The sequence below is a fragment of the Leucoraja erinacea genome, chromosome 24 (genome assembly GCF_028641065.1).
Source record: "Leucoraja erinacea ecotype New England chromosome 24, Leri_hhj_1, whole genome shotgun sequence".
Lineage (NCBI taxonomy): Eukaryota > Metazoa > Chordata > Chondrichthyes > Rajiformes > Rajidae > Leucoraja > Leucoraja erinaceus.
Genome location: NC_073400.1, coordinates 12,251,008 through 12,265,043, shown reverse-complemented (window position 1 = coordinate 12,265,043; position 14,036 = coordinate 12,251,008). Strand labels below are relative to the sequence as shown.

Below are 14,036 nucleotides of genomic sequence, written 5' to 3'. Positions count from 1 at the left end.
CAGGGAGAACGTGCATTCTCCGTACAGCACCCATTGTCAGGATAAAAATCGGGTCCCTGGCGCTGTAAGGCAGCAACTCTACTGCTGTGCTCCTGTGCCACCCTGTAAATACTCCCACAGTATTCTCTAAACATCTGCTATATGACTGTTCTGATCCTGATGGTTCAGCATCGACCTCACAAGATAATTCGTTGAAGGGTCTCGCCCCGAAACGTCACCTATTTCTTTTAACCAGAGATGCTGCCTGACATGCTGTTACTCCACCATTTTGTGTCTATCTCACAAGGTTATGTCTGCCATGCTCCCTTTCCCTTTGCCCAGCCCTACCTCCCACGCTTCCTTCCCATGCGCTCAGACTGAGATTCTAGTCCGACCCGACCACATGTACTGAGGTACAGAGAAAAGCTTTGCTGCGTGCTAACCAGTCAGCGGAAAGACAATACATGATCACAATTGAGCCACTCACAGTTCACAAGGTCCTTGTCCACTCACCCAGGGCCTGGTTCCTACCTTCCCTGTAAAATCACCTGGTCCTGTTGGCTGCACTTCTTTAAATCATAGCTGCTTCTATTCCCTGTGTTCCCTTCAAACGCACCTGGTCTTGTTAACTGTGGTTCCTTGAAACTGATTGGGTTCACTGGATAAAATATTATACCACTGTGTAACATTGAAAGGAAAAAGCGACTAAAATGTGTGTTGGGGCATTAATAGAATGATATTCAAAAGTCCAGAAAGTTCCAGTACCACCACAGTCCCAGGCATGCCATATCAACAGCGTTGTACTATAATAAGTTCTGGTCATCAAAAACTACCTTGCCATTTCCCCACAGCTCATGAGGCCCTGCTGTGTTCACATTGTTGCCGAACCTAAAGTAGTCTTTTCACGTAACCAGTTCCACAGTTTGCAACAATGTGTCCTTCTTGGGATCACACCGTTCCCAGCTAATAATCGGCCTATCAGGGAACCTGACTACCTGGTTGCTGGCCTTGATTTGTCCTGTTATTGCTTCCAGGGTCCTCCGCACCCCCCTACAATCAGTCTGAAGAAGGGTCCCAATCAGAAACATCACATCACCTTTTAGTTTAGTTTGGTGTAGTTTAGAGATACAGAGTGGAAACAGGCCCTTCGGCTCACCGAATGCGCTCCGACCAGCGATCCCCTCACATTAACACTATCCTACACACACTAAGGACAATTTTACATCTAAAACAAGCCAATTAACCTACAAACCTGTACGTACGTCTTTGGAGTATGGGAGGGAAAACGAAGATCTCGGAGAAAACCCACGCAGGTCACGGGGAGAACGTACAAACTCCGTACAGACAAGCACCCATAGTCAGGATTGAACCCGGGTCTCTGGCGGTGTAAGGCAGTAGCTCTTCGCCCTTCATATTCATGTTCTCCAGAGATGTTACCTGACTGGCTGAGTTAATCCAGTATTTTGTGTCTGTCTTTAGTCCTTTCACATCTCTGTCTGCAAAACAATTGTCTTTTGTCTTTTTGCATCCTGGAGTTCAGTCGAGGGCAACCAGTTCTATTCTCACTTGAAGTACAGGGATGACACAGTTAAAACTGACTTGGTGACTTTCCCAGTCATTATCAGAGGAAGATGAAACCAATCAGCAATAAATGCTGCCTCAGCCACGATAAACTAACTAAATGCAGACCAGTGATCAGACTTATGAGCTTCCGAGTTGCACATCATTCAATTTTTTTTAACATTCTACATGTTTACAATATCACAATTATCACAGTTCCTTTAATTTGAACCATCAACATTAAATGGAGGCAGATGCTGCAATCCTGGACAGCAATGGAACCGTGAGAGGAACTCAGTGGGTCAGGCAGCATCTGCGGAGGGAGATAGACGGATTTAGTTTAGTTTGGAAATACAGTGCGGAAACAGGCCCTTTGGCCCACCAAGTCCGTGCTGACCAGCGATCCCCGCACATTAACACTATCCTACACACACTAGGGACAATTTATACGTATACCAAGCCAATTAACCTACATATCTGTATGTCTTTGGAGTGTAGGAAGAAACCTAGGCGGTCACGGGGAGAACATACAAACTCCGTAGACAGCACCCGTAGTCAGGATTGAACCCGGGTCTCCGGCGCTGCAAGCGCTGGAAGGCAGCAACTCTACTACTGCACCACCGTGGCTGCCCTTTTGGCCAATGTTTCAAGTTGGTTTCTCCATTTGACTCTGTCTGAAGAAGGTTGCCAACTCAAAACATCATTTACTCACTTTCCTCCAAAGATGCTGCCTGACCTGCTGAGTTTATGTTGTTTTTAAGGAAATTAACAAATATAGTTACTAATTTCTAACCCGGCCATTTTATCAGTTTATTGATCATGTTATATGTGAACCATTTGAACTTCAAAAGCTGGACACAAAGCCATTGCAGCTGGTTCTTGGTCAGAAAACGTACAAAACTGCAGGTCCACCACTGATTTTCCAACACCCATGATAACAGAGCCTTTCTGGATTATGCATTTTGCCGGATCAACAGAGGTCACGGTGATTGAGAGTAGTCCAACGGTACTGAACAGTCTACCTAGGCCGCAGGGGAGCCAAGATACTGGCCCTCAAATTCGGCCTCAGAAGTCGGCTATAGGAACGGATCTGCCGGCTTTGGCCGGGCAGGAGTTCCGCAGCCCCGACCACAGGGAACAAATTCGACCCACTGATCAGCGTGGAAGTACCGATGAAGTCAAAAGATCGGCCTAAGCGTCATATTTACCGGTGAACTTCCAGGTGGGATTTCAAGTACGCTTTTGTACTTTTATCCGGATCAAAGGAGTTGCTGGATCGCCAGTTGCCGGAAGACCAGTAGTGGACCTGTATATTACTTTTGATTACGTTGTAGCATGGAATTCAATCAGCCTGACTTAAACTATGCACTGATTTAGTGATGAACATGCGTCATCGTGCAATTGTTTCTGGGCTTTTGTCAAACAACCTCAAAAGCTGACAAAGTAAAATAAAAAATCGCCATTTTATTTTGTCCTCATTTTCAGGCTCATCTTGTGGCAGCATTTGAGCAAAGTTTGACTAACATGACATCTCGTCTACAGAATCTTGCTGCGACTGCAGAACAAAAGGTGAGTGTGACCTCCAACTTTGGTGAATTGTGGACCAAATCAAGCCAAATCTTAATAAATGCTGATTCTGTTATTAAGGTGAGGATAGGCAATGTAGAATGTAGAACATTGAACTGTATAGCACAGGAACAGACCCTTCAGTCCCCAATGACTGGGTTGAACTTATTGCCAATTTAAACTAATCTGCCTGTACATGGTTCATATCCCTCTGTTCCTTCACATCCTTGTCTAAAAGACTCTTAAATATTATTTTTATAGTATCTGCTTCCACCATTTTCCCTTTTGGTGTGCTCCAAGCACCTTTCACTCTGTGTAATCATATTGTCATTACATATTATTGCGTTCCTCATAAGTAAGGTACATTTTGAACACAGTCACTAACTCAATGTGTGGGAGAGAACTGAGAAGGAGGAAAAGAAATCAATGGAAAATTGCCATCTGTTCTATCATTTTGGCAGATGGTAGACAACAGGAATTGTTGCTTTATCAGGGTGCAAAATAATTCATTACAATAATGATAATACTCTGCAAGATGTGTGAAGGTGGCATTTATGATTGAGAAGTAGGATCTAATATTAGTATGGAGAGAGAAAACTCTATTCGGAAATGGAGTCTGCTTCACAATGGAGAAACTGTGTTTAGTTTATTTTAGAGATACAGCGCAGAAACAGGCCCTTCAGCCCACGAGCCCACGCCGACCAGCGTTCCCCATTCCACACAAACACAATCCTATACACACACACACTAGGGACAATTTACAATTTTACCAAAGCCCATTAATCTACAAACCCGTAAGTCTTTGGAGTGTGGGAGGAAACCGGAGCACCCGGAGAAAACTCATGAGGTCACAGGGAGAACGTACAAATTCCATACAGATAGATAGAATTGAACACTGGTCTCTGGCGCTGTAAGGCAGCAACTCCACTGCTGCACCACCATGCTGCCCTAACTGGTGTTCCCCAGAAACAAAAGTCACATGTCATCATATGTTATAATCAATGTTATAAACATTTAAATTTTAATCTGTGAAGTTCCAGAAGCCAGATAGAAATTGGTTGGAGTTGCTCGGCTCTGACAATAAAGGTAATGTCAGGAATCCATTCGAATCAGGGATCAGGAATTCCTTCTGCTGCAGTTTTACAGGCCGGCATGGTGGCGCATCTGGTAGAATTACTGCCTCACATCGCCAAAGTCCTGGGTTCGATCCTAACTGTGTCGGTTTCCTTCTCGTGCTCCAGTTTCCTCCCACATCCAAAGATGTTCGGCTTTGGAGATTAAGTACCGTCTGTAGATTGCTCTCATGTGTAGGAAGTAGATGCAAAAGTGGGATGACTTAGAACTAGTGTGAAAGGTCGGCGTGAATTTGGAGGCACTGAAGAGCCTGTTTCCATGCTGTATTTCTAAAATTATACTAAAAGTAAAAATTATAGTTGCATTATCTCCATGTAGGAATTGCATTATTTATATTCATATTGGTGATTTGGTGCTTTAAATGATGTTGTGTGCTAGAATTACCATATTAACCTTTTATGAGAGAATTATTTTCGTGCTGTTCTCTAGTTTGCGTATTGATATATTTTGCTTGAGATTATGTTTTCTGCTTAAGTTTTGTTGTCTTAACTTCAAATAGGACTCAGAGTTATTTGATCTTAAAGAAACTATTGATATGTTGCACAAAAAGAATTCTGAAGCACAAGCTGCTATACATGGAGCCTTGAACCACCCAGACTTAACACCCAAAGGTAACTCTCGTTAATTTAAAAACTGGATGTTCTTTAGCGTTTGAACGGTTTCATCCAAATGTTCTTTGGACACTCGTATCTCTTTAAATCTAGTCAACCCCTCTTCTCACAACAACCTTATTCACTACAAATTACTCCAAATCACTGTGCATGATGGGCCTGTCCCACTTCGGCGACTTTTTAGGCGACTGCAGGAGACTATACATTCGCAACATGGTCGCCACATGTTCGCGGGTGGTTGCCGGGGAGTTGCCTTCATGGTCGTGAGAAGTTCCCGCATTCTGGGAACTAGTTGAAAAATAAGCGGAGACTAGAATGAAGCTGCCATGGAGAGTAGCGAGAATTCTCGTGCCGTAGGTGGGTCGGCAGGAGGTCCTAGTGGGTCGCCAGGAGGTCGAAGGTTCTCAGAGTTCTCGTAGGTTGGAGCCGGTGCTGACCGGTGAATTTCATTGGCTCATTGGACAAAAAAAGGTAAGCAGTACGTTTCAGAACCAAGGATAACCGACCGGTAATGTTAAATGTCCGCCGAGCTTCACAGCCGTGAATCTCTGGCTTCTTAAATGTTGTCTCCACTCCTTCTCCCCCCTTCACCCCCCCCCCCTCTTTTAAAGGACTTACCGTCTTTAGCTGCCTTTTTACAGCGCCAACCTTCCTGTTCATCGCAGCGTGTGTCTGTATAACCTTGGCTTTGCACCGTGTGAATTTTTTAGACAGGGCAAGCGGGGGGAGCACTGGTTAAAATGTTCACATGGGCTGGTGAAGGAAGGTGTGTGTGTGTGTGGTCTGAAATTCACACCCGCGATGAACAGGAAGGTAAAAGACGCTGGCACAGTTCGGTAAGTCCTTTAGAGAGTGCAGAGAAGGGGGGGGTAGAGAAGCGAGAGAAGGGGAGAGAAGGTAGGGGAGAAGGGGTGGAGCCACTTTTAAGAAGCCAGACAATGTTTAATAAAGTTTAGCGGGCATTTAACATTACCGGTCGGTTTACCTTTTTTTTCTCAACGAGCTTTACCTTCGACTACCCTCGATTACCTTTGATCACCTACGAATAGCATTACGACCTACTAGGACCCACTTCGACTAAACCTACGACTGCAAATGTATCGATTTTCTGCCGACCAATTTTTGGCTGCAGAAAAATTTTCACCATGTTGAAAAACTTTCCACGACCACACTGAGGCCGCGAGTAGTGACCACTATGCTGGAACTACTCTCGACCAATGAAGGAGACTTACCAGAGACCCACCTACGACCATGTGTTGACCATGTTGTGAGCTTGTGGTGAGCGCAGTCTCCTAACCTCGCCAATAAGGCCGCCATAGTGAGACAGGCCCTTCATTCTAAACTCGATTGAAAAAAAATGTTGGCAGATGCTGGTTTACAAAAAAAACAGAGACAAAGTGCTGGAGTAACTCAACAGATCAGACCGTGGAGAACAGGGATAGATGACATTTCAGGAGAACATGGTGTGTTCAGTTTAGAGATACAGCGCAGAAACAGGCCCTTCGGTCACCGAGTCCATGCTGACCAGCGATTCCTGTTCACGAGCGCTACCCTCCACACTAGGGACAATTCACAATTTTTTTACTGAAGCCAATTCACCTACAAACCTGTACATCTTTGGAATGTGGGAGGAAATCTGATCAACCGAGGAAAACCCATGCAGTCATAGGGAGAAGGTACAAACTCCGTACAGACAGCACCCATAGTCAGGATCTCACCCGGGTCTCTGGCCACTGTGCCGCACCACCTTGTGTTGATAGAATTATTCAATAACATTAAGCCCGACCTAGAGAAAGAAAGCAACACTTTGCAATGCCCTTAGGGTCTTGAAAGGAAGCACAAGGATGCAAGCAAATAACACCAGCTTGAGGCCAGCGGTTGTGGAACACACTGGGAGCACAAACAAAGCCAACACTTAAAAAACAGGACAAATATGATAAAAACCGAGTTGAACATTGTCTGTAAATAACTGGGAAGTTCATAGAAATTAGAGACATTGTAACATGCCACCCACATATTTTATTGACTTCACAGTTTAGCTAGAATTAAATAGCTATTTTGCATGTAAAGAAAATTGCTAACCTCAGAATGAAAACATTATTATTATTTGCTTGAAAATATATAATCAATTGCATATCCTGCTGTAGTTTGCCTTTCATTTTCCATTGCTATTGAGCAATTCAAAAAATAAGTTGTACCATTTTAGACGATTGCTCTTTGACAAAGGAGGATCGGTTCCAATACTGTTGTGGGAGCAACATTTTATGTCCTTTCCCTCCACCACGGGAAATACAGATATATATATATTATCATTCATAAAGACAATTGCAGCCAGACACATCTCGCATTATACATTATCCTTTGTTCCCACCTGCTTAACTCAGAGGATGATGAATCTGTGGAATTCATTGCCACAGATGGCTGTAGAGGCCATCAATGGATATTTTAAGGCTTGGATTGACAGATTCTAGATTGGTAAGTGTGTCAGGGTTATTGGGAGAAGACAGGAGTGAGTATGGGGTTGAGAGGGAAAGATAGATCCACCATGATCGAATGGTGGAGTAGACTTGATGGGCCAAATGGCCTAATTCTGTTCCTTGAACATAAACTTATGACTGTCTGATACCCTTATTAATGAAGAATCTGTCATTTTCTGCTTTAAAAATACCCAATGACTTGGCCAGCTGACAAATAGCTGAAAGTCATACCAGCTTCAAAGTTATTTGTTGAGCCTCATTGTCTGTGCTTGTTTTCACCTAACACGCAGCGAACAATGGCCTGTTTCCTTTTAATTATCATTACATTTTTGCATATCTTTCATTCATTAGTTCTATATCTCTATACCATCACCATCTACATTTCTCGTTTCCCTTTCCCCTGACTCAGTCATAAAAAGGCTCTCGACCCGAAACGTCATCTATTTCTTCTCTCCAGAGATGCTACCTGGCCCGCTGAGTTACTTCAGTTTTTTGTGTCTATCTTCAGTTTAAACCAGTTCCTTCCTACGCAAGACTTTTTTAATGTACTTGCACCTTACCATACTTGCGAATATGACGGTAAACTTGACTTGACCTAAACCAAGTTGTCTTATTTACAGAATTGCGTATAAAACGGCAGAATTCATCAGACAGTATTTCCAGCCTCAATAGCATTACAAGCCACTCCAGCATTGGGAGTGGTAAAGATGCTGATGCCAAAAAGAAGAAGAAGAAAAGCTGGGTAGGTGATGTGTTCAGTTCTATGATGGTCAAATGTGATACAGTGGCACTTTTTGCAATGCATTCAAATTTACGCTTGTATTTCACTTCTGTAATGCAAGATTACAACATGACAAGATGACAAAAAATTAAGCAGCCATTTAGTTTAGTTTAGTTTAATTTAGTTTTGAGATAGATACAAGGTGGAAACAGGCCCTTCGGCCCACCGAGTCCGTGCCGACCAACGATCACCCATACATTAGTTCTGTCATACACACAAGGGACAATATACAGAAGTCAATTAACCTACAAACCTGAAAACATGTGGGAGGAAATGGGAGCCCCTGGAGAAAAGCCACACAGTTGCATGGAGAACGTACAAGCTCTGTACAGACAGCACCGATAGTCAGAACGAACCATGGTCTCTGGCACTGTAAGGCAGCACCTCTACTGCTGCGCCACTGTGCCACCGTAAGATTACTTCTGAATTTACATGTTACATTGATACAGTTAAATGTAACCTTCATAACCAAAAACGGTTCGTATGTATATTCCATACATTATTACACAGAAGTTATTAAAATATTGTCTTCCATGCAAATATTCTAGATTTATCTAGAATGATGTGACACTGGGAAAATAGGAAAGCATAAATAATATAGAACACAGAAAGGTACAGCACAGAAACAGGCCCTTCGACCCACCGAGTCCGCGCTGATCAGCGATCCACGTACACTAGCACTATCTTACACACTAGGGACAGTTTTTACCTAAGCCAATTAACCAACAAACCTGTACGTCTTTGGAGTGTGGGAGGAATCTAGAACACCCGGGGAAAACCCACGCGGTCACGGGGAGAACATACAAACTCCGTACAGACAGGATCAAACCCGGGTCTCTGGCGCTGTAAGGCAGAAACTTTACCGCTGCGCCACCATGCCACCCTGGTGGATAGATATTATTAATGATTAAGCACTATACAATTGAGATTACATTAGACAATTTTAATTTCATTATTATCCAAAAATTAGAAGACAGCTGGATTTGTAAACGGCATAGAAAGGTAACAAGTATTGCTTTGTTTTTCCTCCCATGCTGACCCAAAACTTTTTTTCAGGTTTATGAGGTAAGTACTCTCAGTATGTCGACCATACGAGGAAATCATATAAATCATCTAGTATGGATGAGTGCTCCCTCCTGACATCTAAATCCATCAGCCCCTTTGAGTCCCTTAAACCACCCTCCCTTCCTCATGCAGTCCAGCAGTGGTGCATGACCTCATGATTTATCAACCTTTGACATTTGTCTGTTGCAGTAGTTTCATTGTAGTCTGTGCTTTGTAAATTTCATTTTGTTAATTTTTATAATGCTTATCCCGTATCACTTGTTGGGATTGTTCTTAATTTAACTACACTTTGAAACTTCAGAGTCAAAATCTGATGTGATTGTACTTCGCAACAAGTGATTTAAGGGTAGATGCAAACAATTTATAAGAACGATATGCATCCATTATTATCGATGTAAATGAAGTGAATTGAATATTTTACTAATGAACAGTTTGTGGTCCCCTGTTTATTGATTAAATAGGGCTGTCATGAGTATTTGATTATGAACATTTTAAGTGTTATATAAACTTGATTCGTTTTGTGTCAAATGCTTTTTTTGAGTCAAATTTTTCTGGGGTATCTAAACCAATTTCCGTGATGTAACTGAGCATATATTCACAATAGGAATGAGAATAAGTCCAAGTAAATGTGAGGGCAAGGATGTGAGTAATATGAAATATGAGGTGGTAATTCCCACAAAATTGCGGAAATTAGCAAAATATTTTGGGTAAATGTACACAGTAACTACACATTTTCTTTAAAAGTGACAACGATTTTAAATATAATAGTCAATCTCCCATAACATTATTCTGAGATATAACCAGAGAATTATAGATGAGTTTTGTACAATAATCAACAAGCATGCTAAATATTATAACGGTCATCTTAGAGCATTACAGGGAAGGGAGGAGTGTATGTAATGTAGATGGGGAAATAGAGAGATAAAGTCCAACAGGATATGATGTGGTGAAGGGGCCAGTAGAAGACTCAAGAGTGAAGAGTGTTTAATTGTCATATATACTGAAAACAGAACAATAAAATTATTGTGTAGGAAAGAACTGCGGATGCTGCTATATACCAAAGATAGACACAAAATGCTGGAATAACAGCGGGTCAGGTAGCATCTCTGTTGAAAAGGAATAGGTGACATTTTGGATCAGAACCTGTAGGGTTTGAAGACCTGAAACATCACCTATTCCTTTTCTCCACAGATGCTACCTGACCTGCTGAATTACTCCAGCATTTTGAGTCTATCCACAATGAAATTCTTACTGGCAGCAGCATATGAGGTCTCACAGATAACACAATAAACACAAAAACTATCATTAAATTTGGAAAAAGAAGCACAAATAATGCAAAGCAAAAGCCTAAAGTCTGTAATGCAATGAAAATAATTAATGGTTCATAATTTAGTTGATGTTTGTAGTGTTCAAGATCCTGATGGTTGTTGGCGACAAACTGTTCCAGAACCTTTGTTCGCAGTTGTCAGACTCCTATACCTTGTGTAGAAATGAGGAAGGTACAACTTTAACTATCAAAAGCTAGATTGTCATGAAATATTTCCTGTAAAGTGTTGCAGATGGAGGTAAAAGCCACCTGCAGCAGCCGGGCATCACATTGAAGTTATTAGATAGTCAATCCAATCTGGTCAGCAAGCTGCTCAAACTGAGATTTGGAAATACTTGTCACTGTGAAAATTGGTCAGACTGTTCGGCAAGTGGGAGATTAATTTGACTTACTGTTGGTCCAGGAAACCAGTCTTCCAAAAAAAAATCCTGGCCAGATCATCAGAAAGGTTAATGATCAAATAGTGGCTGACTTCTGTCAACAGGCACCTCGCGATGGCTGGATCAGAAAATATTAGGAGTGACCTGGGCAGGTTTATCATGCTGGATAGGATGGGCTCCAAGCTCCATCAAAACCCTGGTTCATGGTTGGATCTCAGCTCCCTGATATTGCACATGTATTCTGGGGCAGGCCTGCAGTTACACCCAATGCTTCTTCGTGCAGGCCCTTAAGCCTTCATCTGTAGCCATCAATGTCCTCATCCTGGTCTGCTGCAACCTATGGTATGGGGAGCTGACAGTATGGGGAGCTGGTATGATGGCAAAGAAGTCTTCCATTCCATTCCAAATGTAGAAGGGCAGTCGTCATCAGCAGTGGGAATCAGACAGGCGTTCTTGCAGGCTTCATCATCAGTCCCATTAAAGACAAGTTATTTTACACAGATAGCATTAGGTGCCTGGAACGCTCTGTTAGGGGTGGTGGTGGTGGAGGTGGATACAATAGTGTGGGAAGGAACTGCAGATGATGGTTTACACCGAAGATAGACACAAAATGCTGGAGTAACTCAACGGGACAGGCAGCATCTCTGGAGAAAAGGAATGGGTGACATTTTGGGTCGAGACTCTTCAAACCTGAAGAAGGGTCTTAACCCAAATCATCACCCATTCCTTCCCTTCAGAGATGCTGCCTGTCCCGCTGAGTTACTCAAGCATTTTGTGTCTATCTTAGATACAATAGTGTAATTTAAGAGGTTTTTGGATATGCAGGGAATATAGCACTAACATAATTTTATATTAAAGAGGTTAACGTCACCTTTGCCTAATCGGCCGTGCCATAGTCCTCATTAGCGCTAGTGTGGTCTTGGATCCGGTGCCAGGGATGACTCTACACACAATCAGGGAAGCAGGTTGCCCACTGTGTTACAGATGAATCTAGGCAAAGGTGGGCTCCTTCACCATACACCACATGAGGTTCAGCAGTGGAAGGAAACAGTAAATTCAAAACATTGGCCCAACTTGAGCAGAAAAATTGGCATTTCCAGTTATTGAAATGCCTAAACACTGTGTTCTTGCTCCCTCTCCTCAGTTCTGTGGCACGTTTGACACTTCCCTCAGTGAGTCCTTCCCTTCACATTTTAATCTTCCCTAAGATGAATACTCAGGCCAACTGTTCCATTGTGGGACTGATGTATTCACTCATCACATTCCCAGACCAATAATTGTGAAATCATTCACCGAAATAAAATAATTTTCTTGATCGTTTGATACTTGGTATTGTTATGCAGTTTTTTAGTTCACCTCCTTAGTTTTGTGTTACAAGGAACTGCAGGTGCTGGTTTACAAAAGGCAAACCACAAAGTGATGTAGTAACTCATCAGGTTAGAAAGCAGCTCTGGAAAAGATGTATAGGTGGCGTTTTGGGTCTGGACCCTTCTTCAGACACTTATCTAGTTGTTCATCCAATTTACCTTACACTGTAAATTTGAAACCAAAGGATGTGTGAGATTGAGCTCATTTTTAAGCCACATTTTGGGTTGAATCTCTCCTTTCTTATCTGCCCATGTAATTTGTTATTCTTACTGCCCTTCACATTTATCCCATAAAATGCATTTGACAAATATGGAATGTGGAAAAGATATCATTTATTTTGGCTGAAAATGTATGGCAACGTTGACTAGGGAATAATTTCAGGCAGATTTATTTCAAAGGCCAGTTGCAAAATGAAAAGATTTATTAATAGAATATTCTTAATTGAATCTCCACATATTCTAAAGAATCAATGTCATGACAGCCCTAAAATCATCACGTATTAACTCTTATTTATATTTCTTTGTAAAATTGTATGTATTGGAAGAATTATATTTGTGCAGGATTAAAGCTGTTGATGCAAATATTTTATAATTTGTATCTTGAGATTTATTTTCTCTGATGTCACCTATGATATTTAGTTTTAGAGATACAACGTGGAAACAGGCCCTTCGGCCCACCGAATCCATGCTGACCAACGATCACCTGTGCACTAGTTCTATGTTATCCCACGTTCACATGCTTCACACTAGGGGCAATTTACAGAAGCCAATTAACGTCTTGGAAATGTGGGAGGAAACCGGAGCACCTGGAGAAAACCCACGCTGTCACAGGGAAAATGTACACACTCCGTACAGACAACACCCATAGTCAGGATCGAACCTCGGTCTCTGTTGCTGTAAGGTAGCAACTCTACCGCTGCGCAACTTATTTTTTCTTTTTTTGTAGTTTTAATTCAAACTAAAAATATAGACCTGAAGTCCAATTGATAATTTGATTGTTTTAAATTGCGATGATTTTATTTCTAGTTCTACGTTGCGGAGTTGGAGGACACAGTACACTTTTTTTAATCAAGCAAACTTTGCTTTTCATACCAAAGTGAAAATGCAGAGTCCAAGTTAACTTGACATCTACAACAGTACAGTACTGGACATCTATTCCCTGTTTGACTCTAAAATTGAAATACATCTGCTGTTAGTTTGCAATTTCCATTGAATGACTTTTAGTGGAATATCTTGGGGGAATTTCTTATTGAACACAATTTGAAGTGAACAGCTAGTATCATATCCAACAAATCACAGTCCCCAGTGGCTGGGCCAGGGCTGTGTACCTCCTGACCAAAGGACAAGTCTGACCCAGGAGAAAAATAAAAAAAGCAATGAGTGATTTTTTTTTTGTTTCAAAATAAAAGCTTTATTTTAAGCATTTACTGAAATGTGTTTCATGCTGTTTTAGTTTAGTTTAGAGATACGGCGTGAAAACAGGCCCATCGGCCCACCGAGTCCGCGATGACCAGCGATCCCTGCATACTAACACTGTCCTACACACATTAGGGCCGATTTACAATCATACCAAGACAATTAGCCTACAAACCTGCACGTCTTTGGAGTGTGGGAGGAAACCGGAGCTCCCGGAGAAAACCTATGCAGGTTTATGGGAGAATGTACAAATTCCCTACAGACAAGTACCCGTAGTCAGGATCGAACCCGGGTCTCTGGTGCAGTAAGGCCATTTGACGATTGAACTTTACACAAACTTGCATCATTTTTTTTTGTTTTTCTTTCCTGTGAG

At 42.0% G+C, this 14,036-nt stretch overlaps 1 protein-coding gene across 1 annotated transcript in view; it reads left to right on the top strand.

Moving 5' to 3' along the window:
* LOC129708650 (neuron navigator 1-like) overlaps nt 1-14,036 on the top strand; it is a 512,158-nt gene that overhangs the window by 431,410 nt on the left and 66,712 nt on the right. The window contains exons 20-22 of the mRNA XM_055654539.1: nt 3,025-3,108; nt 4,739-4,850; nt 7,948-8,069. Coding sequence (XP_055510514.1) covers nt 3,025-3,108; nt 4,739-4,850; nt 7,948-8,069 — 318 coding nt within the window. The remainder of the gene's footprint in view (nt 1-3,024; nt 3,109-4,738; nt 4,851-7,947; nt 8,070-14,036) is intronic.